Here is a 27,358-nt window from a genome sequence, read left to right as displayed (position 1 = left end):
ATACACTGCACAGTACCACTCCTCCTGTCCTGTATATATACACTGACCAGTACCACTCCTCCTGTCCTGTATATATACACTGCACAGTACCACTCCTCCTGACCTGTATATATACACTGCATAGTACCGCTCCTCCTGTCCTGTATATATACACTGCACAGTACCACTCCTCCTGTCCTGTATATATACACTGCACAGTACCACTCCTCCTGTCCTGTATATATACACTGCACAGTACCACTCCTCCTGTCCTGTATATATACACTGCACAGTACCACTCCTCCTGTCCTGTATATATACACTGCACAGTACCACTCCTCCTGACCTGTATATATACACTGCATAGTACCGCTCCTCCTGTCCTGTATATATACACTGCACAGTACCACTCCTCCTGTCCTGTATATATACACTGCACAGTACCACTCCTCCTGTCCTGTATATATACACTGCACAGTACCACTCCTCCTGACCTGTATATATACACTGCATAGTACCGCTCCTCCTGTCCTGTATATATACACTGCACAGTACCACTCCTCCTGTCCTGTATATATACACTGCACAGTACCACTCCTCCTGTCCTGTATATATACACTGCACAGTACCACTCCTCCTGTCCTGTATATATACACTGCACAGTACCACTCCTCCTGTCCTGTATATATACACTGCACAGTACCACTCCTCCTGACCTGTATATATACACTGCATAGTACCGCTCCTCCTGTCCTGTATATATACACTGCACAGTACCACTCCTCCTGTCCTGTATATATACACTGCACAGTACCACTCCTCCTGTCCTGTATATATACACTGCACAGTACCACTCCTCCTGACCTGTATATATACACTGCATAGTACCGCTCCTCCTGTCCTGTATATATACACTGCACAGTACCACTCCTCCTGTCCTGTATATATACACTGCACAGTACCACTCCTCCTGTCCTGTATATATACACTGCACAGTACCACTCCTCCTGACCTGTATATATACACTGCATAGTACCGCTCCTCCTGTCCTGTTGTAGAAGAGGCAACATTGGACTTTGGGAGGTTCAATATTGGTTTATTATTTTCAGTATTCCTATGGGAAAATACACATAAACATTGGAAATCCCATTTAAATTGATTATCCTAAGTAAACTCCCAATCCAAGAACTTTCCACTCGCTGTGGGTCTGACTGTTGGGACCCCCATGATCCCAAGTACCGGCGATCTGAGGAGTGCTGTGTAAATGGAGCTGTGGTCGATAATGCGCACTGTGGCGCCATTCACATGTGGCTCTTTAAATAACTCCTGTAAGTGGAGTGTTGAGCGGTATGACAAAGTATAGCAAAAATCTATTTATTGGGGGTGGGGAGTACTTGAGTATGTGGGCTGCAGGGGTTTGTGTGACTGGGCTGCTTTTTGTACCAGTCTGGCCAAGGTCCATTCAGAGTGGTTGATTATCTTCAAAGTGGGTTCGTATGAATAAAAAGAACCTGTCACCAGTTTTATACCTTATAGACCCTGCACATCACCTTTAGAAGCATGTAAATGGGGTTCCTGCAGCCCCTGTATACCCTCATGGGCGCCTCTGCATACCAACAAAAGAGTGTTTTATCCATTGCATAGGTGTTGTGTGATCTCAATTACACACCAATTTCTGTCTTTTTACAGCCTTTTTACCTCTAATTTATGAAGCAGCCAGAGATAAATATGATACTGATGAGCCGCAACTCATGGGCCACTGCTGTGTGCTTGCCCCTATCTAAAATTTGCCAGCCCCTGAGTATGTCATCATTACCTATTAATTTATATTGAATAGCAGCCCAATATTAATTATTCATGACATCACAATGGCTTAGCACGTGGACTGACAGGTGATGATGTCACAATCATCCCCCGCTTATGACACGTGGAAGGGTTTGGAAACGATCAGATTCTCTTGTGTGTTGCAGTCACAACTTGTGTTGCAAAATTTGCTAGAGAGTTTTAAAAAGCGATACAGGAAAGATATATATATCTTGGTACTGTGTTAGCCAGTGGATAGAAGAATATTTAGAATTGCGAGTCCTCATCGGTTGATACCTTTTAAAGGCCAACTGAAGAGCGATAGGAATTATCAGCGCCCTCTGGTGGAGAGAACAAGGTAAGTTTAACCTTATTTTAGTTACTAAATGGTGGTCTACCACTGGATAACCCCTCTCATTAATGTGATTGTATTATATACCTGTAATGTTGGCACTGTGTTTCCCAGCAGTCAGACTATACTATAACAAAATATATTGTGATAGGTGCAAAATCCATTTAGGAACGTTTAGGGCAGACAGGGTGTTGTTAAATATGCCTAGCGGTCTCCACTTCCCCCTTCCCTAATGTTTGGGCTTCCCTTCCCTCTCCCTGTTGTAGTGCACCTTGCTTCTCCCTCACCCAGAGTGACACATATATTATTTTCTGGTTAGCCAATAAAGGTATCACTCCGAGAAAACTTTTGTCATCATTGGGCATAAAAGTATTTACACCAGCAGTCCGAGGACATTGTTATGTCATGTAACCGCTGCTGACTGGGTGCACACTTTCACTATTTTGTCAGAGTGGACTTCCAACAGTGAGACATGTCCTACAGGAAATTATATATATCTCCTGTCCTGTATATATACACTGCACAGTACCACTCCTCCTGTCCTGTATATATACACTGCACAGTACCACTCCTCCTGTCCTGTATATATACACTGCACAGTACCACTCCTCCTGTCCTGTATATATACACTGCACAGTACCACTCCTCCTGTCCTGTATATATACACTGCACAGTACCACTCCTCCTGTCCTGTATATATACACTGCACAGTACCACTCCTCCTGTCCTGTATATATACACTGCACAGTACCACTCCTCCTGTCCTGTATATATACACTGCACAGTACCACTCCTCCTGTCCTGTATATATACACTGCACAGTACCACTCCTCCTGTCCTATATATATACACTGCACAGTACCACTCCTGCTGTCCTGTATATATACACTGCACAGTACCACTCCTCCTGTCCTGTATATACACTGCACAGTACCACTCCTCCTGTACTGTATATATATACTGCACAGTACCACTCCTCCTGTCCTGTATATATACACTGCACAATACCACTCCTTCTGTACTGTATATATACACTGCACAGTACCACTCCTCCTGTCCTGTATATATATATACAGCGCAGTACCACTCCTCCTGTCCTGTATATATATACAGCGCAGTACCACTCCTCCTGTCCTGTATATATACACTGCACAGTACCACTCCTGCTGTCCTGCATATATACACTGCACAGTACCGCTCCTCCTGTCCTGTATATATACACTGCACAGTACCACTCCTCCTGTCCTGTATATATACACTTCACAGTACCACTCCTCCTGTCCTGTATATATATACAGCGCAGTACCACTCCTCCTGTCCTGTATATATACACTGCACAGTACCACTCCTGCTGTCCTGCATATATACACTGCACAGTACCGCTCCTCCTGTCCTGTATATATACACTGCACAGTACCACTCCTCCTGTACTGTATATATACACTGCACAGTACCACTCCTCCTGTCCTGTATATATACACTGCACAATACCACTCCTTCTGTACTGTATATATACACTGCACAGTACCACTCCTGCTGTCCTGCATATATACACTGCACAGTACCGCTCCTCCTGTCCTGTATATATACACTGCACAGTACCACTCCTGCTGTCCTGCATATATACACTGCACAGTACCGCTCCTCCTGTCCTGTATATATACACTGCACAGTACCACTCCTCCTGTCCTGTATATATACACTGCACAGTACCACTCCTCCTGTACTGTATATATACACTGCACAGTACCACTCCTCCTGTCCTGTATATATACACTGCACAATACCACTCCTTCTGTACTGTATATATACACTGCACAGTACCACTCCTCCTGTCCTGTATATATATACAGCGCAGTACCACTCCTCCTGTCCTGTATATATATACAGCGCAGTACCACTCCTCCTGTCCTGTATATATACACTGCACAGTACCACTCCTCCTGTCCTGCATATATACACTGCACAGTACCGCTCCTCCTGTCCTGTATATATACACTGCACAGTACCACTCCTCCTGTCCTGTATATATACACTGCACAGTACCACTCCTCCTGTCCTATATATATACACTGCACAGTACCACTCCTGCTGTCCTGCATATATACACTGCACAGTACCACTCCTCCTGTCCTGTGTATATATACACTGCACAGTACCACTCCTCCTGTCCTGTATATACACTGCACAGTACCACTCCTCCTGTACTGTATATATACACTGCACAGTACCACTCCTCCTGTCCTGTATATATACACTGCACAGTACCACTCCTCCTATACTGTATATATACACTGCACAGTACCACTCCTGCTGTCCTGCATATATACACTGCACAGTACCACTCCTCCTGTACTGTATATATACACTGCACAGTACCATTCCTCCTGTCCTGTATATATACACTGCACAGTACCACTCCTCCTGTCCTGTATATATATACACTGCACAGTACCACTCCTGCTGTCCTGCATATATACACTGCACAGTACCACTCCTCCTGTCCTATATATATACACTGCACAGTACCACTCCTCCTGTCCTGTATATATACACTGCACAGTACCACTCCTCCTGTCCTGTGTATATATACACTGCACAGTACCACTTCTCCTGTCCTGTATATATACACTGCACAGTACCACTCCTCCTGTACTGTATATATACACTGCACAGTACCACTCCTCATGTCCTGTATACATACACTGCACAGTATCACTTCTCCTGTCCTGTATATATACACTGCACAGTACCACTCCTCCTGTCCTGTATATATACACTGCACAGTACCTCTCCTCCTGTCCTGTATATATACACTGCACAGTACCACTCCTCCTGTCCTGTATATATACACTGCACAGTACCACTCCTCCTGTCCTGTATATACACACTGCACAGTACGACTCCTCTTGTCCTGTATATATACACTGCACAGTACCACTTCTCCTGTCCTGTATATATACACTGCACAGTACCACTTCTCCTGTCCTCTATATATACACTGCACAGTACTACTTCTCCTGTACTGTATATATACACTGCACAGTACCCCTCCTCCTGTCCTGTATATGTACACTGCACAATACCACTCCTCCTGTCCTGTATATATACACTGCACAGCACCACTTCTCCTGTCCTGTATATATACACTGCACAGTACCACTCCTCCTGTCCTGTATATATAAACTGCACAGTACCACTTCTCCTGTCCTGTATATATACACTGCACAGTACCACTTCTCCTGTCCTGTATATATACGCTGCACAGTACCACTTCTCCTGTCCTCTATATATACACTGCACAGTACTACTTCTCCTGTACTGTATATATACACTGCACAGTACCACTCCTCCTGTCCTGTATATATAAACTGCACAGTACCACTTCTTCTGTCCTGTATATATACACTGCACAGTACCACTCCTCCTGTCCTGTATATATACACTGCACAGTACCACTCCTCCTGTCCTGTATTTATACACTGCACAGTACCACTCCTCCTGTCCTCTATACATACACTGCACAGTACCACTTCTCCTGTCCTGTATATATACACTGCACAGTACCACTCCTCCTGTCCTGTATATATACACTGCACAGTACCACTCCTCCTGTCCTGTATATATACACTGCAGAGTACCAGTCCTCCTGTCCTGTATATATACACTGCACAGTACCACTCCTCCTGTACTGTATATACACACTGCACAGTACCACTCCTCCTGTCCTGTATATATACACTGCACAGTACCACTCCTCCTGTACTGTATATACACACTGCACAGTACCACTCCTCCTGTCCTGTATATACACTGCACAGTACCACTCCTCCTGTCCTGTATATATACACTGCACAGTACCACTCCTCCTGTCCTGTATATATACACTGCACAGTACCACTCCTGCTGTCCTGTATATATACACTGCACAGTACCACTTCTACTGTCCTGTATATATACACTGCACAGTACCACTCCTCCTGTCCTGTATATATACACTGCACAGTACCACTCCTCCTGTCCTGTATATATACACTGCACAGTACCACTCCTGCTGTCCTGTATATATACACTGCACAGTACCACTCCTCCTGTCCTGTATATATACACTGCACAGTACAACTCCTGCTGTCCTGTATATATACACTGCACAGTACCACTCCTCCTGTCCTGTATATATACACTGCCCAATACCACTCCTCCTGTCCTGTATATATGCACTGCACAGTACCACTCCTCCTGTCCTGTATATATACACTGCACAGTACCGCTCCTCCTGTCCTGTATATATACACTGCACAGTACCGCTCCTCCTGTCCTGTATATATACACGCTGCACAGTACCACTCCTCCTGTCCTGTATATATACACTGCACAGTACCACTCCTCCTGTCCTGTATATATGCACTGCACAGTACCACTCCTCCTGTCCTGTATATATACACTGCACAGTACCACTCCTCCTGTCCTGTATATATACACTGCACAGTCCCACTCCTCCTGTACTGTATATACACACTGCACAGTACCACTCCTCCTGTCCTGTATATATACACTGCATAGCACCACTCCTCCTGTACTGTATATATACACTGCACAGTACCACTCCTCCTGTCCTGTATATATACACTGCACAGTCCCACTCCTCCTGTACTGTATATACACACTGCACAGTACCACTCCTCCTGTCCTGTATATATACACTGCATAGCACCACTCCTCCTGTCCTGTATATATACACTGCACAGTCCCACTCCTCCTGTACTGTATATACACACTGCACAGTACCACTCCTCCTGTCCTGTATATATACACTGCATAGCACCACTCCTCCTGTCCTGTATATATACACTGCACAGTCCCACTCCTCCTGTACTGTATATACACACTGCACAGTACGTCTCAATATTCCTATGGGAAAATATAAATAAATATTGGAAATCCCGTTTAAATGGATTATCCCAAGTAAACTCCCACTCCAAGAACTTTCAACTCGCTGTGGGTCTGACTGTTGGGACCCCCATGATCCCGAGAACCGGCGATCTGAGGAGTGCTGTGTAAATGGATCTGTGGTCGATCATGCGCACTGTGGCGCCATTCACATGTGGCTCTTTAAATAACTCATGTAAGAGGAATGTTGAGGGGCATGACAAAATATAGCAAAAATCTACTTATTGGGGGTGGGGAGTGTTATAGTATGTGGGCTGCTGGGGTTTGTGTGACTGGGCTGCTTTTTGTACCAGTCCGGCCAAGGTCCATTCAGAGTGGTTGATTATCTTTAAAGTGGGTTCCTAGGAACAAAAAGAACCTGTCACCAGTTTTATACCTTATAGACCCTGCACATCACCTTTAAAAGCATGTAAATGGGGTTCCTACAGCCCCTGTATACCCTCATGGGCGCCTCTGCATACCTACAAAAGAGTGTTTTATTCATTGCACATATGTGTGTGATCCCAATTACACACCAATTTACATCTTTTTTCAGCCATGTTACCTCTAATTTATGAAGCAGCCAGAGATAAATATGATACTGATGAGCCGCAACTCATGGGCCACTGCTGTGTGCTTGCCCCTATCTAAAATATGCCAGCCCCTGGGAATTGTCATCATTACCTATTAGTTTATCTTGAATAGCATCCCAATATTAATTATTCATGACATCACAATGGCTTAGAACGCTGACTGACAGGTGATGATGTCACAATCATCCCCCGCTTATGACACGTGGAAGGGTTTGGAAGCGATCAGATTCTCTTGTGTGTTGCAGTCACAACTTGTGTTGCAAAATTTGCTAGAGAGTTTTAAAAAGCGATACAGGAAAGATATATATATCTTGGTACTGTGTTAGCCAGTGGATAGAAGAATATTTAGAATTGAGAGTCCTCATCGGTTGACGCCTTTTAATGGCCAACTGAAGAGCGATAGGAATTGTCAGCGCCCTCTGGTGGAGAGAACCAGGTAAGTTTAACCTTATTTTAGTTACTAAATGGTGGTCTACCACTGGATAACCCCTCTCATTAATGTGAGTGTATTATATACCTGTAATGTTGGCACTGTGTTTCCCAGCAGTCAGAGTGTATAATAACAAAATATATTGTGGTATCGTGTTAGACAGAAAAATCGATGTGAATACCTTTACACCCAATGATGACAAAAGTATTCTCGGAGTGATACCTTTATTGGCCTTCCAGGAAATAATATCTGTTTGCAGCTTTCAGAGCACAGAGGCTCCTTCTTCAGGCAGGATTACAAATGAGTTAATTAGAAAAAGACAGAACATTTAAGGCCGGGTGCACAGGATCTGGAAGTAGCAGCACTTTGGACGTAGCACATGTTCGCTGCATCCACAGCGCTGACGTCCATTGAGCACAGGTGATTCCGCATGTGTTCACTGAACCGTGCGGATTCATCGTGTTCAATACTTTCTATTGGTGAAATTTCTCTTGTGGAGACTAGAGCCTCCGTAAGAGAAATTGACATACTGGGGTCTGGAAAGAAGCGCTCATGTCAGTCTCCACAGGTGATCCGCGGGCATCTATGGACACATAGTAGACACAGGATTTCTTGAAATCCCATCCACTATGCTGTAACATCTGGCGCTGCGGGTCTGGCGCTGCATAAGTATGCGGCATCAAACCTGCAGCATCTGAGGTTCGTGTGCACATACCTCTAGAGAAATTACAGCAGGACATTTGCTCATGAGGCCGGAGGGGTAATGCCTCCTAAAGATAAGCCAAGGAATCAAATTAGGCATTTTGTTATAAATGGAGAGGCAGTGGGAATGTTCTTCTTAGTTATCTGGGGTCCGTCAATCCAGGTGTCTTAGAGTCAAAGAACTGAACATCTTTATTTAACATCTTGAATTCCCAAATTTTTCTCTCTCTGTCATCCTTAAAATGACATTTTAGTATTAAGACTTTGAAATCTGTCATCCAGTGTCCAGGTCCAGAGACATGTTTTCCCACAGGCGGTCCATTTCATTCCTGATTGTGTGTCTGTGTAGATTCATCCTTATTTGTAGTTTTTGCATGGTTTCCCAGATGAAGAAATCTCCAGGGCACCTTGTACATTGTATCATGTCACCACATTGGAGGTTGTACATGAAAAGAAACCCATGACCTTATAGTCCAGATTTACGTTTGGTATGTGGACTGTGTTTGTGGGTAATATGTGGGTACAAGATTTGCATTTTTTATTATTACATGGGAATGTGCCAGTCACTTCAGACAAGGAGATTTCTTAAGGTAGGGGCTGTTTGTAAGAGAGAAGTGGTAGTTCTGGGAATATTTCTTTCAATTTGTGATCTCTGTGGAATATGGGTTGGAGGTCAGAACCAATTTTCCTTAGGATGTTCATGTGGGGGTTGTATGTGACCACCCTGTGGTTGTTCTCCCTCAGTCTGTAATGAGGAGGCTGCTTCTTGTGATCCTTGTAGCTCTGTGGATCTGCTCATCTATTACCAGTGGATGGTATCCGTGTAGTAGGAATGTATTCCTCAGTGATCGCAGCTGTAGTTTTCTGTCTTTACTGTCTGAACAGATTCGAATGTATCTCATAGCTTGACTGTAGATGATGGATTTTTTGTGTGTCTTGGATAAAAAGCTGTTCCATTTAAGATATGCCGGACGTCCTGTGGGCTTTATGATAAATTGTTGTTCGTATGGTGTTGTCCTTGATGTATATGGTCGTGTCCAAAAAATGTATTTGGGGCTTTGAGAAGTTGAGGGTGATCTTTATTGATGGATCGGACTTGTTGAAGTTAATGTGGAAGGTAAGCAGATCATCTTTTGAGCCTGTCCAGATTATTAGCAGATCATCAATGTAGTGGAAGTGAGCAAGAGGTTTAATAGAGCAAGATGACAAAAATTCCTCCTCCAGTTCAGCCATAAGCTGTTGTATACCCTGGGTATCCTTCCACACCTTCTAGCCTGGATTTATATATGTCTTTATGTGATACTATGCACTTGGCATTGCTTTGAGCTATGGTGTGCAAAACAAAACTTCTTTTGTTTCTGGACTCTCCTATAAATTAATTTTTTTACCTAGCTCATACCCTTTGTATAACACTTTATAGGAGTTACCAGAGAGAAAACCCAGTAGTTTCCACCTTATTTATTTAGGTCCTTGTCTACATCTAGTCATTTGCATCTTGCACTATATTCCTCTTTCTTTGAATACACCTGTCTTTATATACTAATTCAGAGTGGATTTTTGCAAGTTGCTGTAATTTATATATAACTTTGGACATAACTTACTTTCTTGCTCAGTGTTGGCTTGTTTTCCATTCCTGTTCTGTGTATTTACATCTCCATTTTTTAATCTTTTCATCATGTGTTCTAATAAAATGATTTACTTTTCATACAAATTATTATTGGGGGGCTACTTCTTTACATAGGTTGTCTCTTGTGTCACGGCCCTCCGTGTTACTTTGCAGGGCACTCTTGTGTTCTCATTAGGAGAAAGAGACTGATTTCTCTAAGATATATTACACATTTTATTATTTTCATTTGCACTATTGATTTATGAGATAAATAATAAATAATTAGGAAAATAGCACAGTATAACATTGTTATGTAGACCAGTCTGATGATGAGAGTAATTCAATGTTTTTTCCGTTTTCTGTGTCTATCTCCAGTGTTTACAGGGCTCTGTAATCATGGCCTCTGTCCAGAGTTGTACGCATACTACCATTCAGATGTTTGATGCTGAGGAAGAAGAAAAAGCTATGCTTGAAAGGCAGAACATTGATGACCGGAGTGTAATTTCTCACGTACGCTCCATCATTATTGTACTAATTCTGTCCTACATGAATCTACTTATCTACATGGATTTCTTTACTGAAAACGGTAGGTGAAAGAGGAGTAAAAGGTTCTGGTGGCAAGATTTTGTAATCCCGTAGCTGTGAAGGTGTCTATAATAGCACCACGACTGTCTGACTCTTCATGGCATATGAGAATCCTATTGAAAAGTACTACAGTTCCCTAATTACAAATGATCATTTGTGCTCTTCTCTTGTTCATGTAGGCGTGATGCCAAATCTGCAAAGCGACTTTCATCTGGAGAGCAGTGGACTTGGATTAAAGAACATAGGTAATTATCAACTTCAAATCATATTCTGCAAGTCACCATGAAAGCTGGCATCGGGAGGACTAGTCTGAAATCCCTGACTCAAATTTGATAACATCTCAGTGTCAAAGAGTGAGAACAGGTGTATGTAGTGGGCTATTCCCAGCAGATAATAGCTGTGACACACAGCCAGATTGTGCCTCTAACACCTGCAATTGGAGAGGGGTCCACCAGGAACTGTGAACCTGTTAAATACCTCTGGCATTTTTTGACAGCGGCATTAACAACACAATGTCATGGTGACGTGTCATTGTATATGTCCATCAGCCATCGTGGGAACAAGCCTATGGGTTGCTAAAAGTTTCACGCAGTGACTGTACGTGATAAGGGAAAGGGGCCTTGAACTGTCTCTAGGACTGGGGACCTAACTATCCCTGCTCCCAAAGGTACCTCTAAAGGTGAGGAGGTTTGGGCCACCAGCCTTACTGTTCTCCTGCTATTCCCTAAGTTGTCCTCTCCCCCAGGAGGCCTAGAATAGAAATATTAGTGTATTAACACATAAGACAGACAGGGATAACAGAAAGCAGCAAACATGCAAAAACACTCACCAACGGTAGAGAAGTGTTTAGAGAGGGATAGGAATGTACCACCAAATGGGAATAGGACAATGAGGAAAGCATACACCCAAAAACAGCATGCAGCAATCTCCAGTAGCAACAACGATCTCCAATACAGCACAGCAACTCCAACGAGCTAGGAAGCAAAGCTTTCACTGGCAAGGAAGGGAAGGTCTGGTCAGATTTTATAGGGAGAGGAAATTATGAGGTCAGGAGCAGCTGTGAGATGGAGCTGCAAGTTTCTGACTGGCATAGAAAGTATAATTAACCTATTCAGCACCAAAGGAAACTAAATCCATTTACTATGAAACACAAACACATCGGCAAAATGGAAGATCTGAGAATCACAATACGTAGTTACTTTCTAACCCCAGATCTCCCATGAGGACGTGACGCTCTCGTGACAGTCAGGAGGTGGGGATCTGTTGAAGACCTCGATGTCATTACAGAGCTGGACTTTTTTATTCTGTGTTATTGCTGTATATAGTACAAGTGATGATTGCAGATTCTAGTTATCTAAGGGGACTTACAAATACAGTCAAAATAAAAAGTTTTAAACCATATGAAAAAAGAAACAAAAGTTTAAATCACTCCCACACCCTCTTCTCCCCCATTAAAAACAATATTAACTTTTTTTTAAAAATACACATATGTGGTATCACATAAAGGTTCGATCTATCAAAATATAAAATAATTAACCCGATCAGTAAATACTGTAAAGTTAAAAAAATGGAAAATTTCTGTAAGAAGCTATTAAAATGTCATATATATCTCAATATGATATCAATTAAAATGCTGTCGTCCCCCCCCCCCATAAAAAATAAACCCTGCATTGTCCTATCAACTGAAAAATGAAGATGTTACAGGTCTCGGAAAATATTTTTCCACAATTTTACAGCACTTGGAATTTATTTGCCTTTTTTCAGTACATTATGTTGTAAATTTAATGGTGTTATTCACAAAAACCACTTGTCCAGAAAAAACAAGGCCCGATAGGTCTATGAATACAGAAAAATAAAAAAAGTTATGGCTCTTGGAAAGGGGGGAGGCAAAAGCAAAAACATGAAAGTTGGCCATGTCGATATGGGGTTAAGTGATAATCTGTTACATTGACATCTTTTTTTTCTCCCCTTGCCACTTCAGTTTCCATATGCAGCCAAGTCCTGGCTCATCAAGTCTTTGGATACCTGGGTGACCGCTTTAACAGGAAGAACATAATGTGTGCAGGGATGTCCTTCTGGGCAATCATGAACCTCTGCATTACCTTCATTCCCAACGAGGTAAGTAGAACATAAACTGTTTTGGTAGAAGCTTATACCCTTCGTAGATCTTTCTTCTACAGATGCAATATTAACATAGTAAATATAATATTTTAAGGCTGAGGTCACATCCTTTTAGAGCCTTTTTCGCGGATTCAGTGTTTCTTTGGAAGGAAAAATGGTGTTTCTTACAGCCAACTCAATAATATGTATCATAAGTAATGTGGTAGACCTCACCTAGTCCATCATGAGACACGTTTCTGTTTACAATGAAAACTTTGGCACTGATGCGAACAAAATTGGATTGGTATATGGCCACAGTTAAGGGAGGCTTACTCGTAAGGGTGGACACCACTGAATGGGAAATCTGCTGTAGGCCTCTCACTTGTCAGTATGTAGATCAGCATTTTGTAAGAAAAAAAGAGGAGTGGGGCAAACTGGGGCAAAGCTAAAAATCTTTCTGTCATATTTTTTCTGCTGTTAAGTTCTAATCCTGATTTTTTTTACAAGTACTGATGCAAAATACTGATGTGTAAAAGTGGCCTTAAAGGGGTTATTCCCCCTTATCTGCTATTGATCACTATGAATCACTTTTGGGTCTTGCATCACAGTTATCACTCTCCGATTACTAAAGATGAGGTCCCAAAATAACTAATACCCCAAAGGCCTCGCTCACACTGCCATATGACAGGGCTCTGTGATGTTTTGAAGCATGCCGCGAGTGCTTCCGAGAATTGAAGTGCAGTCAGCCATCCAAGTCTATGGGGAGTTAAACATCGGACTGCACTTGCATGTCATCACAGTGCAGTTCGATTACTGCTGACGCCGGAAATGGAGGAGATGGAGAGATTACTTTCTCCTCCGCACCTGCGTTGGGATGCGATTCTCTCATGCTTTAGAATTGGATCACTGTGCACTGACACTCGGCTCCCGCTCGGAACAGTGTTTTAGCCGAGTGACATTAGCAAAATCAGCCCCATTCTCTCGCACAAGAGAATCGATGGCAGTGTGACCCAAGCCATAGATTTTTAGATTTTTCATTTGGCAGGGTGCAGCCAGGCCCTTTATTGTTGTATTGGGGAATTGAAGTGTCTGTACTTGTGGGGTGCACATATTTAATGCTGAACATCTTGTTTGATCTGTGCACTACATTTATTTGTGTGACTGGCACCTAATATAAGCCTTATCCATGCATTCTGCATTTCTCTACGTTGCACCTGTGCACACTCCATCATATGGTATTGACCTTGGGGGGTCATTTACATTAGGTTTATTCTTGGGTACTGCCTTTGTTAGGGCAGGATTCTATGCATGGGGCATGACAGGGGACAATAGGGTAACAAGAATTACCTTTTCCCCTTGCTCCAGAGTTCTCATCTATGGGCTACATACACTACAATGGGCACAGGTGAGACCTTTCCTTTCTTAACCTGCAATGTTGTCACTGTGGGCACCTTATTGTTATTATCATGTATAGACCTGAATCTATGCACATTAGCTTCTATTTCTATTAATGTTCTTGAGCATGACTCTTTTTATCATTTTGCATTGAAAGTTAAGTTTTATTGGTCCTCCCATTGCTTGTTATTATATACATTAATTCTACCAGAGAGAACTGTGACTACTACTATTGGTGGCCACATTTAGCTGGTCTTATCATTTTATTTTATGGATCAAAAATTCAAATGATTGTTGCTTTTTAAATGATGTGTTGTGGATTTAATGTCTTTTTCAATACATTCCTCAAACACCAACTCTTATACCTCTGCAGAACCAAGTTGGCAGTTGTCTAAGAAAAGTTCCTAAAAGATTAACTGAATTTTTATTTTATGTTTTCACAGTATTTTCACCTTTTTCTGGAAATGAGAAGACTGATTGGAATCGCGAAGGCATGCTTTTCCACAATTGCCCCTACTATCATTGCCGACCTCTTTGTGGGAAGACAGCGCGGCTGCATGCTTTCCATCTATTGCTTCACTGAACCTGTAGGCTGGTAAGTATGTTACCTGAAGAGTGAATTCATGTGCAAACAGCTTCTTATTCAGGCTCATTCCTCCTGAAATCTACCTGTAAGAAATCGTCCAAACCACTGCCAAAAGTGGGCATAGTGCAGAGCAATGCAAAAACAACATTGCTCTGCACATGTTCAGTCTTTTTTTTACTACTGGTTTGGAAACTATGAAGTAACATGCTCATTGTGTGGTCTTGCCACAGTAATATAAAATACACCGGTAGCAGAGCCACCATAATTAAAGAGGGCAAGACCACCAACAAAGCCTCTTCAGAAAGTGGCTTCACCTTGTAATATTTGCCTGCTCTCTCAGCGCTACAAAGACGTTGTGGGAACATACCCTAACATTAAGTTTAGACATGGTGGAATGATTTGCTGTGAATTTCCATAAAGATTCAGCACTGTCAATGAATTGCAAATGACAGCACAATAGATATAGATGAGGTTTTACAAAAAACCTACACATGCTGCAGCAAGTTCACCTGAAATCTTCTAGATTGGAGGAGCGTGGGTTTACATGTTGAGCATATCATTCAACTTTGAAAAATAGGAAAGGACACTTATTGTAGTGTGCACATTGCTTTTATTTTCACACACACTTCTGAGTACTGCTCCTACTGAACCCTTTTAGTGTTCCCACATAGTACAACACTATTCTCATGGGCCTCACAGTGTCCCACACATACATACAGTGAGGTGCCCACAGTGGTCCCCTACACAATATAATGGCCTCCCCATTACATTCCACCACACATGGTATGCATCCTCCACAATTAATTTGTCTCTAAACAGTATGACACAGTGTTATCCTCATAATATCTTCCTTCCTGTGTAATGCCCTCCACCAACAATATGATGCCACTCACTTATAGTATGATGCCCCCCACTTTCCAGCAGGGACACCTGTGCTGAGAGTGGACTACAAGTTCCAGACACTCAAAGGGAGAGTTGCTGAGCGGAGAGAGGGCTGTTAAGTTTGAGGCTGCAGATAAGGCCATAGCTAATGTCAAAGCTGTTTTTTTTACCACTACTGCCTGAATCTTTTTCACAATACTGTAAATGTATGTTTGTATGTCTATATATATATATAATGTTCAGAAATGATGACCATTTTGCTTCTTGTTTGTATAACAGTGGCCTCGGATACATTATTGCATCGACAGTGACAAGAGCGGCAGGCGGAGACTGGCGCTGGGCCTTTCGGGTAAGTACTAAGCCTGGGGGATTCTGGTAGATAATCTCTAAATCTGAAAGATAATCTCTTAATAGAACGACTTCCTTATCCAATTTACTAAAGGTAACCTGTTACATTGTCCAATCAGTGGACAGCACGGTGTAGAGGGGAAGCTGAGAAGAATGATATTGGTTTCTGGGAAAGATTCAGCATAACTTGTAATTATTCTTTGAAATCCCTGGTGTTTGTATGTATAGGAGTCCATTGGGTGGTCCTACTCTGTGCCTGACCGCTACCTCTGCATGGGAAGATTATTAATCACTGAGTAGGACCACCCACTGGATTTATACATACTAACACTAAGGATTTCAATAAATGTAATGCGCGTTTTCCTGAAACGATTTTAACAATTATATATATATCAATCTGCTCAGCTTCTCCTGCTCTAGAGCATTCTGCATGGAGATCAGGTTCCATTTTCAGCATTATAAATTCCTTTTAAACTAGACTGTGGGCACTTTCTTTATATGGTGATACCACTGTATATTAACTATGCAATGTCTCTTATGTCTCCCTCTTCTTTTACACAGGTTACCCCTGGTCTGGGCCTTATAGCAGTCCTGCTATTTATTAGCTTTGTGAAGGAACCTCAAAGAGAAATCTTTGACAAGAACAACAAAGTACCAAGCTGCAAGAGTTGGATGATGGATATGAAACACCTGTTAAAAAAGTGAGTGTTTTCTGTGCAGTGACTGTTTTAGCTGATTTACCTTGTGACTTCTGTGTTATTGAAATGTTTCTTCCTTTTTCATTCTCTGCAGCAAAAGTTTTATGCTTTCTATATTCGGGATTGCAAATGTAAAATTTGTGACAGGTGCCATTACCTCCTGGGCTCCTTCTTTCCTGATGCTTACCGGGGTTGTCACCAAACAAAAGGAGCCATGTCAGACTGACGTGTGCGACCATCACGACAGGTACAAGTTTAGAAAACCTTAATTTGACTTTCACTGGAGGGGGGGAGGTGTTGGCGATATATTTCCTCTATGCCAGACCGGGGTGTTGGTGATATAATATTTCCTCGATGCCAGACCGGGGTGTTGGTGATATAATATTTCCTCGATGCCAGACCGGGTTGTGTTGGTGATATAATATTTCCTCTATGCCAGACCGGGGTGTTGGTGATATCATATTTCCTCTATGCCAGACCAACTTAATGGTATTAAGAAAAAGTTGTATTTTATGGATGATGTCATATTTGCTCAATAATTTTCAATTTTTTCTCTTCTCAGCCATGATCAGTTTATTTTCCAAAAATATACATATAGCAAGGGATCATGGACACCCCTGGCATAACAAATTTACTGTAATTTACACCATAACTTGGCAGGCGTATATTTAATTTTCTGACACACTGACTGCCGTAGATATGCCAAACTTTTAAAAAGGTTTGCTTCTTAATATATTAGTCATAACTTATTTTTTAAACAGGTTACTTATAAAGACAGGTGTAAAAAATTCCTGTCCTAGTAAATTTTCTCCAATTTGTTACATACCATGTTATAACAAAGTTCAATTCATACTTGCCATCTTCTCAGAATTGCCAGTACAGAGGGGCATTCACAGGTCACAGAGTTTCCCACAGAAATATTTCTCATGTAGTCATGCCTCCATTTTAGACCACTTCTCTCCATCCATTGACACCTTCCTCACCCTCGTTGAATCTGCATTTGGCTGGTAGGTTTTGAATGACTTACACTATGCCCTGGAGATCTGTCAACTAATTCAAGAGAACTTACCTTTTTCATAAAGTCTCTACTAAAGTTGGCATAATATATCTGAACTAAACATTCAACATATCTCATGCCATTAAAATGTTAAGGTAAAGTTAGTTTCCTGTATATTCTGCAGATTATCACAATGACTTCTGCTAACGTTAGGATCTAGACATAATTAGTAGAGATATGGCACTGTACCCATGAAGAATGCTCAATCACCAATTCTCTGAAGAAGCTACATTAGTTGAATTAATACATCATTTATAATCCATTACTTGGAGTTCCTTTACTAATCTCTGTAACACATTTCCTTGCAGCCTGATTTTCGGCATATTTGCTGTCTCCTCCAGCGCCTTTGGAATTGTAGCAGGAGTGAAAATTGCTGAGATATACAAGAAATATGACCCTCGTGGAGATCCAAAAGTTTGCGCAGTTAGCTTGCTGATCGGCTCCATTTTCTTGTTTTTGGCGCTGTTTCTCGCAAATATCAGCTTCATGGCCTCTTATGTAAGTCCTGATTTACAGATTGCTGTAATATTTTATTGAATCTATATTAAAACTGATATATTTAGCACTAGCTATCATTGTTACGGTACATGGTGGGGCGGTCTATGAATATTTGGATTTGAAGTGAATGAATAGATTAAAAAGCTAAGCAATTAATGTTATTATAGTAATGTGCACATAGAATATCTCATACCCCAATATGGAGAAGCATTCAATACATAAAGATATATATATCATATTCTTCACTCTTTGCAGGTCTTTATAGTCATCGTAGAGATATTACTTTCCCTGAACTTCGCCATTGCAGATGACATCCACCTGGTGAGTAAAGGAAAAAAATGCTAAACCAGGGCCATATTTAGAGTTTGTGCCGCCCTAGGCACTTTTAGTGCTGCCTCCCCCATTGGTATGACTAAGGGCTCATACTCACATGCAAGAAACTCGGATGAGTGTCGTACGTCAATACCCAGCACTGAGATCGGAGCCTGTGGCCGCATAGCAGTACACGCTCCGCTCATGCGTTCCGGGTATTGATGTGCGACACTCATCCGAGTATCTTGCATGCGAGTATGAGCCCTAATGCAGACATTGTCGGCAGTGACTTAGGCTACTTTCACATCAGCGATTTTTGCCATTCGCGGCACACATACATACAGCCCCGCACACACACATACAGCTCCACACACACACATACAGCTCCGCACACACACACATACAGCCCCACACATACGCATACAGCCCCACACATACAGCCCCACACATATACATACAGCCCCGCACACACACATACAGCCCCACACACACACATACAGCCCCGCACACACACATACAGCCCCACACACACACATACAGCCCCGCACACACACATACAGCCCCACACATACAGCTCCGCACACACACATATACAGCTACACACACAGCTCTGCACACATACACACAGCTCCGCCCACACACATATACAGCTACAAACACACAACCCCACACACACAGCCCCGCACACACACACACAGCTCGTCACACATACACACAGCTCTGAACACACACACAGCTCTGCACACACACACACAGCACCGCACATGTTTGCTCCCAGGACCCACCCCACTCACTCTATCTGGGATCTGGGTCTGACTCCTGGGAGCAAACAAACTTCAAACATTCCAGTGCACAGCTCCAGCCTCAGGCACTGTCTGCAGGCAGAAACGACGCTGAGGAATCTGAGGGAAGGGGTGAGGGGAGTCACGACAGAGCCAGACAGCGCACGGGCCGGAGACCATTACAGTACTTACTGTGTACTGCTCTACTGCCAGTCCTGGCCAGTGGCCAGCAATGTGTGTGTCCCAGCCAGGGTCGGGAGAGAGGGCACCACCGCTCCACCTCAGCCCCAGTAAGTGGACTTCTGGGCACGAAGGAGTTAGGCTGTGAGCAGGGGGTCACTGTCTCACTCAGCAGGAAGTAGGGAGAGTCGGTATCAGCACCACGTGTTCTGACTGCCGCTCTGCCGCCCCCTGTCTTCAGGAACCAAGGGAACGCACTGGACCGCATCTTCCCGCCCTAGGCACATGCCCTCGAGTGCCTAGTGGCAAATACAGCCCTGTGCTAAACTATACTTGTAAAGTCCTCTTCTCGTGACTTAGCTGTTTACTTATGTCTCAAAGATTTTCATTTTTCTCTGTGGTCACTTTGTCCAAGTTCTCTTGTTTTGTTGGGTTTTATGTCTTCCCTCTACTTACTCAGATTATCCTATTGTTTCAGTATGTGGTATCTCCCAGAAGACGTTCTACAGGACAGGCCATAGTTATTATGGTGTCTGTCCTGCCGGAGACAGCTGTGAGCAGCTATGTCATCGGAAAGGTAAGTAGATGTTATTGCTTCCGGAATTACATGAACATCTGTTTTAGCATGAGGTCTTATTGATACAGTGCCTTGTGTGAACCTGTATTTTTGTGGTAGCCTCCATTTTTGCATACATAATCCAGAATATACAGATGTAGCAGGTGTAAAATTAACTTTCAGAAGTGAGCATAGCATGCGTCTGTAGTTACTGTAAAAGGGACTCTCATTTTCTTTGTATTGAGGTTTCCACATTAAAGGGAACCTGTCAGTAGAATTGTTCTCAGTAACCTACAGCCAGTGTCAGGTTGGCGCCATTATACTGATTAAAATGATACCTTGGTTGGTGAAATCCGTCTTGTTTATTCTTTATTTTCAGGTGTGAGTTAATGATATGCTCGTGCTCCGGGGCGGTCTGTGGGGGGTCTTCATGTGGTGCTCTGATTAGGTATTCCCCAGTATGGAAAAAAAACAACAAAGCTAACCTTATATTCTAATGATATTTAAGATAAAAAATACCTTTTAATTTGTACCTTTAAATCATGAAACAACCACAATCGACATGACAAACAACCATGCTCACTATACGTATCCCTGTCACAGTGGCCTAATAAGCACTGCCTACCAGCGGAGGTTGGCACCCTACGACAAGATACAAGATCGGCGCCCCTGCTCAATGGCGGCTGTCCCTAAATCTCCTAGATGCACTCTGAGCTAGTGTCTCATTTGGGCCACCTTTTATACATCACACAAAAATTAGAAGGAGACAGGGATTACTGTAAACTGATGTTGGCTTATAGGCATCAATTTAATGACTGTGACAGGGTGAAAGACACAAAAGACAATAAAGTACAAAAGTGCTCGTGAACATAAATAACCTCACTAAACTGTTCCCTGCTGCTGAAAAGTCCTGCCTTGCTGCGGGGGTTGGCACCCTACTGTTCAGCGGATATGGCGCCCCCACTCAGCGACGGCTCACCCTTAGGCTTCTTTCACACTTCCGTCGGTACGCGGCCGTCGCTAAGCGACGTACCGACGAATGTTGTGAAAATTCAGCACAACGTGGGCAGCGGATGCAGTTTTTCAATACATCCGCTGCCCATTCTAAAGTCTCGGGGAGGAGGGGGCAGAGTTCCAGCCGCGCATGCGCGGTAGGAAATGCAGGATCCGACGTACGAAAAAACATTCCCTTGAACGTTTTTTCATGACGATGGTCTGCCAAAACACGACGCATCCAGTGCACGACGGACGCGACGTATGTCTATACGTCGTGATCCGTCGGCAATACAAGTCTATGGGAAAAAAACGCATCCTGTGGGTACATTTGCAGGATGCTTTTTTTCCAAAAACGATGCATTGCGATGGAGGCCAAACGACGCAAGTGTTAAAGTAGCCTTAGAGACGCTATAACCAGCTAAGGTCCTGAAAGACATGTCAAACGATAAACACAAAGCTGATAGCCATGTCATGTAAATGAGGCAGAACTAATGTTAAGTCATATACAGCCCTGGTTATCAGCTGGTATTACATATGATAACACCAAGGGAGGAAAGATACTCATCGCATATGATGTCCAAACACACCTCAACGCGTTTCACCTATACGGATCATCAGGGGGCTCTGATGTGTGGATGCTACATGGAACCATTCAAATGCACTAATATATATAGATTACCCCTGAGCCCAGGGGGAAGTACTTCCTCTAAATTGTAGAAGTAGATTTTTATGTCCTTTAAAATGGGGCCAGTTTGTATCAAATCTACCGTTCATATTGATCCTCTATCCTCATTCTCTTACATGTGCGCCTTGAACAGTAGTCTGTAGCTCATTAGTGCACTAACCTTAATGTGCCGCAATGACGGTGAGAACCACCGCTGGACCGGAAATGTGATCGGCGTGTCAGCTGGAACGCAGTTGTACTCACCAGTGCCTCTGTGCATATCCGGAAGTGTCCAATCATAGCACCGCTGCTAGCCCGGATAAGCTGGTCGGCGCGTGTGTCAGCTGGAATGCAGGTGTGATCTGTAATATCACTGCGCACGTCCGGAAGCATCCAGCCTACGATGCAATGCAATACCAAAGCGGGACATGTCGGTCACAAATAATACGCTACCTGCCCAAGTGCCCAGCAGAGATGAAGCGCACCACTGATGACATGCGCTCCATGCAGAGACACAAATATACTAGGTCCAAGTAGAGCAACAACGTTGCACTGACCAGATGTGAATAAAAAGGCCGCATGACTACCAAAGGGCAGTGAGGATATCAGATGGTCATATATATAACTATAACTATAGGGAATATGAATGTTGAAATAGAATAAATGTATATAGATAACAGTAAGTTATTGATATTAACAATATTCACAGTAAACACTGTGCTCCCTGCTAAAGAAACAGGGAAATTCACCAGCATTCACCATGGCTTATGACAGGTCAGTGACCTGCCCCCTATTTTACATAATGATAATGAATATTATATATTTATCTTACCAGTATGGCTTCTGACAGGTAACTGATCCCTCAGTGACCTGCCCCCTATTTTACATAATTAATATTATTAAAAAAAGAGCACCACCGAGGTATCATTTTAATCAGTATAATGGCACCAACCTGACACGGTCTGTAGGTTACTGTGCACAATCCTGCTGTCAGGTTCCCTTTTAAGCAAAATGAACTAACGTTTATAGGAACTTTGTTTCCTATACATGAATATTTCTGTGTAATAAATGGTAATTTGACTAATGCTACATCTGTAGGCTGCATACATTCAGTACAAACATGCAGAATCAGTACACATCCAGTACAAATCTATTACCCCGACAGAAAACAAATAGAACGTATATACAAGAAAACTATTCTAATCTTGTGGTCATGACAAAACTCCAAAGACAAGATGACCTGGTGCTATGCCAGATTATCTGCTGAAGAAGGAGGCCACATGATCTGAGGCTGAGTGTATTGGAACCAGTGTTGTTCGTGCTCTGGTGGATGCGAGCTCCTCCACTATCTGTAGTGAGGCACCTTGTCCTTCCATGACCTTTTAGTCACCAGACCTTCTACAAGTATACAGTGGCTGCTGTCCGGGTAAAATCTTTTGGTAAAAATTTGGTGCAATCTTCCTAATGTATTTATATGTATGAAAGTTATTATCCATCCCTTACATAACTATTATTCTCTTCATATCTACAGATATCTGATCTTATCAAAGCAGGAAAGGATGATTCTGATCTATCGAGGTTCCACAGTCTGCAGTACGCCCTTGCGAGTTGTCCATTTCTAATGGCGATTGGAGGAGGTTTATTTTTGGCAACTTCCCTCTTTCTTGAAAATGACCGCAAGTGTGAAGAGATGGAGCCTGAAGGTGCGTGTAGAAATATATTCATTATCCTTTCATGTCTCTTGCAGACCTAAAATAAATAATAGAGCTTGAAAGGTGGCACTCACCGTCCCATGTAAAAAAAGAGTTTTATTCTAACTAAATTCAACCGTACTAGGACGCATTGAAGCGTAGTTTGACACGAAACGGCTATCGTCGTCCATGTGGCTGAGATCCTCCTGCATGCATGGTTTCACTTTAATTTGATTAAAACTTTTATTACGGGACAGTGAGTGCCACCTTTCTATCTGCTACTATTGGATTTTTTCATATGGCGTAGCACCCGTGCTTCCCACGTGTCGGATGGTTCAAGTGAGCGGTCCGGGAGTCAAGGACAGTAGTAAATAGTGCAAGATTGCCTCTGTTTTCTTTTGTCCCAGAATTAAAATAAAGCCCCACATTAGATTAGAATATGTTCTATTATCTGTATATGTAGTACCCAGCATCTTCACATCTACATAACCTGTTGCTAGCTAGAAACTGATAAACGCAACAGACACTATTAGGACATCATTAGGACAATACTATACCTACTTTTATCCAAGATTAACATAACGAATTTTTCAGATTATAAGACACTTTTTTCTCCCAAATTTGGTCTAAAAATGGGGGTGCATCTTATAACCCGAATGTAGCTTAACGGCTGCGGTAGAGCAGGGTCCCAGGGTCACTGCTGCAGAAAGCTTCTGGTGGTGGTGGCAGGAGTGGGACGCTGCTGCTGGTCCAAGGCTGGTAGGAGGTGATTGCGGGGATTGAGATCTCAGCTCTCGAAATCTCTGCTCCCAAGATCTCAATTGCACATTCGCTGCTCCCAGCAGCCATTTTCCAGGAGTTCACTGCACTGAAAAGCATGGAAATTACGGGGGTTCCGCGCTTTCACAAGATGTTGGTGGGGCCCCCTAACTGCCAAACACTACTTCCTACCATCCTAGGGCTCGCAATTGCCCCACTCCTGCCTCTGCCGCCACCAGCTTCCTGCACATGGGACCCCGCGCCACCGTCACTGACCCCGAGGTACCATATTTTTCAGATTATAAGATGCACTTTTGTTCCCCCAAATTTTGGGGGAAAGTGGGGGGTGCGTCTTATAATCCGAATCTGTGTGCTGTGCTGTAGAGGAGGGGGAGCAGCTCTGGAGTGGTGTCAGGGGGCTGGAGTGGGCTGGCTGCGTGCTGCAGAGACAGCAGGAGGTCCTGTGCTCCCGCTCATTAGCCTCATGTAATATTCACTGCACCCGCTGTCCATCACCTCGGTGCTGAAGCTGCGTGAGTTGATTCACAGGGGAGCATATAATATTACATTTGCCTGCATCTCCCCCCCTCCCATCATGGATATGGCCCCCTGGTCACTCTTATATGCAGCTTCCGCTGCGTTGCTGGCAGGCACATGCCCCCCCGGTCACTATATGCCCCTGTACTGCTGGCAGGCACATGATAAAATAACAAACACTTAACTCACCTGATGATGGCTCCAGTGCTCACAGCTCCTCGGTTGCGCTTCCTGTGTCTGTGCTGACATCCGATCATGTGATCGGCACAGCACAGTGATGATATCACTGTGTGCCCAGGTCACATGATCCGATGCCTAGGAAACAGGAAGCGCAACCGAGGAGCTGTGATCACTGGAGCCATCATCAGGTGACTTAAGTGTTTGTTATTTTATCATGTGCCAGGGGGGATATAGTGACCAGGGAGGGCATGTGTCTGCCAGCAGCAGGGGGAGTATGTGTCTGCCAGCAGCACGGGGGGCATGTGTCTGCCAGCAGCACAGGGGGGCATGTGTCTGCCAGCAGCACGGGGGCATGTGTCTGCCAGCAGCACGGGGGGGCATGTGTCTGCCAGCAGCACGGGGGGGCATGTGTCTGCCAGCAGCACGGGGGGGCATGTGTCTGCCAGCAGCACGGGGGGGCATGTGTCTGCCAGCAGCACAGGGAGGGCATGTGTCTTCCAGCAGCACAGGGGGGGCATGTGTCTGCCAGCAGCACAGGGGTGCATGTGTCTGCCAGCAGCACAGGGGGGGCATGTGTCTGCCAGCAGCACAGGGGGCATATAGTGACCGGGGGGGCTTTACCTGTCAGCAGCACAGGGGGGCATATTGTGACTGGGGGGGGCATGTCCCTGTCAGCACAGGGGAGCATATTGTGACCCAGGGGGGGCATGTGCCTGCCAGCACAGGGGGCATATAGTGACCCTGGGGGGCATGTGTCTGCCAGCACAGGGGGGCATATAGTGACCCAGGGGGCATGTGTCTGCCAGCAGCAAAGGGGGGCATATAGTGACCAGGGGGGCATGTGCCTGACAGCAGCACATGGGGGCATATAGTGACTGGGGGGGCATGTGCCTGACAGCAGCACAGTGGGCATGTGCCAGCACAAGGATGGGAGTTATATAGATACCAGGATGAGGGACATATGATTTGTAAGACGGACACTGGCATTATAAGACAGACCCCCATTTAACATAAAAATTATTTTTTTCTCTTTTTCTTCACCAAATTTGGGGGTGCGTCTTATAATCAGGTGCGTCTTATAATGCGAAAAATACGGTAAGCTCCTATAAAAGCAGATTATAAGGTGCACCACCATTTTATAAAAAAACATGTTTTTTCCTTTCCAAAATTTGGGTTGCATCTTATAATCCGCAAAATACAATATTTCCTTATTGGTTGTGAAAACTGTGTTCAACTATATATAAATTGTATTTAAAAGAAAAAAACGCAAACTAAAATAAGGTTCTGGGTAATTTTTGGTGATATCTTCTTGTAGCCCTATAGTTCTGAAGATTAGTAAATGCCTTGCTTGCTTTGCACCTCTCACTCCTGCTGTAAATAACACTTTACCTCTTCTTACTTTAGTTGTCATCACCACAGACTAGCTCCACCATTGCAGAGAATTGAAGACTGTTCTACAAATGAAAACCAAAGTGGCCTCTGTGTTATGATCACATGACCTGCGCTTAAGAAAAAAACCAGACAGATTCCGGGCTCGGTTTCTGTTCTCACTATTGGATATGAGATTTACTGGACTTTCCGCAAGAGACAGATTCCGGGCTCGGATTCTGTTCTCACTATTGGATATGACATTTACTGGACTTTCCGCAAGAGACAGATTCCGGGCTCGGTTTCTGTTCTCACTATTGGATATGACATTTACTGGACTTTCCACAAGAGACAGATTCCGGGCTCGGTTTCTGTTCTCACTATTGGATATGACATTTACTGAACTTTCTGCAGCCAGATGTACTAACTCAACAAGTGAGTTTCCTACTGCATCCAGAGACAGATTCCGGGCTCGGTTTCTGTTCTCATTACTGGACATTACACTTAAAGACTTTATGCAGTTAGAAGTGTTCAAGGATGAACCTTTGTCTACGTCACATGGCCTATCATCTTTGGGGCCACACTGAAGACTTTATGGCAGCACGGTAGCACAGTTGTTAGCACTGTTACATTGCAGTGCTGAGGTCCAAATCTAACCCATAACAACATCTGCATGGAGTTTGTATGTTCTCCCCGTGTTTGAGTGGGTTTCCTCCGGGTACTCCGGTTTCCTCCCACACTCCAAAGACATACTGATAGGGACTAAATAAATTAATACAAATAAATATTT

At 43.5% G+C, this 27,358-nt stretch overlaps 1 protein-coding gene across 2 annotated transcripts; it reads left to right on the top strand.

Annotated features, from left to right (window-relative positions):
- The first annotated feature begins 1,931 nt into the window (after window positions 1-1,931).
- Window positions 1,932-27,358, top strand: LOC143818076 (protein spinster homolog 1-like). 2 transcript variants are annotated; one of them, XM_077299501.1, is made up of 13 exons: window positions 1,932-2,140; window positions 10,770-10,980; window positions 11,159-11,224; window positions 12,961-13,097; window positions 14,918-15,069; window positions 16,222-16,291; window positions 16,852-16,991; window positions 17,083-17,235; window positions 18,354-18,543; window positions 18,799-18,864; window positions 20,296-20,394; window positions 23,565-23,736; window positions 26,605-27,358. In XM_077299501.1, the coding sequence occupies exons 2-13, from the start codon at window positions 10,791-10,793 to the stop codon at window positions 26,622-26,624; spliced, it is 1,455 nt and encodes a 484-aa protein (XP_077155616.1). In that variant the 5' UTR covers window positions 1,932-2,140; window positions 10,770-10,790; the 3' UTR covers window positions 26,625-27,358. The 2 variants fall into 2 exon arrangements, with proteins under 2 accessions (XP_077155616.1, XP_077155617.1); XM_077299502.1 differs by lacking the exon at window positions 1,932-2,140 and adding an exon at window positions 7,625-8,092.

The sequence above is a fragment of the Ranitomeya variabilis genome, chromosome 3 (assembly GCF_051348905.1).
Source record: "Ranitomeya variabilis isolate aRanVar5 chromosome 3, aRanVar5.hap1, whole genome shotgun sequence".
Taxonomy (NCBI): domain Eukaryota; kingdom Metazoa; phylum Chordata; class Amphibia; order Anura; family Dendrobatidae; genus Ranitomeya; species Ranitomeya variabilis.
The sequence above is the reverse complement of the archived record's forward strand: the minus strand, read 5'-3'. Positions and strand labels throughout refer to the sequence as shown.

Bases quoted from the DNA above. Each gene is read 5' to 3' on its own strand.
- LOC143818076 (XM_077299501.1), top strand. From the start codon at position 10,791: ATGGCCTCTGTCCAGAGTTGTACGCATACTACCATTCAGATGTTTGAT. The intron at 10,981-11,158 runs GTAGGTGAAAGA...TTGTTCATGTAG, and splicing joins GGATTTCTTTACTGAAAACG to GCGTGATGCCAAATCTGCAA. The intron at 13,098-14,917 runs GTAAGTAGAACA...ATGTTTTCACAG, and splicing joins TTACCTTCATTCCCAACGAG to TATTTTCACCTTTTTCTGGA.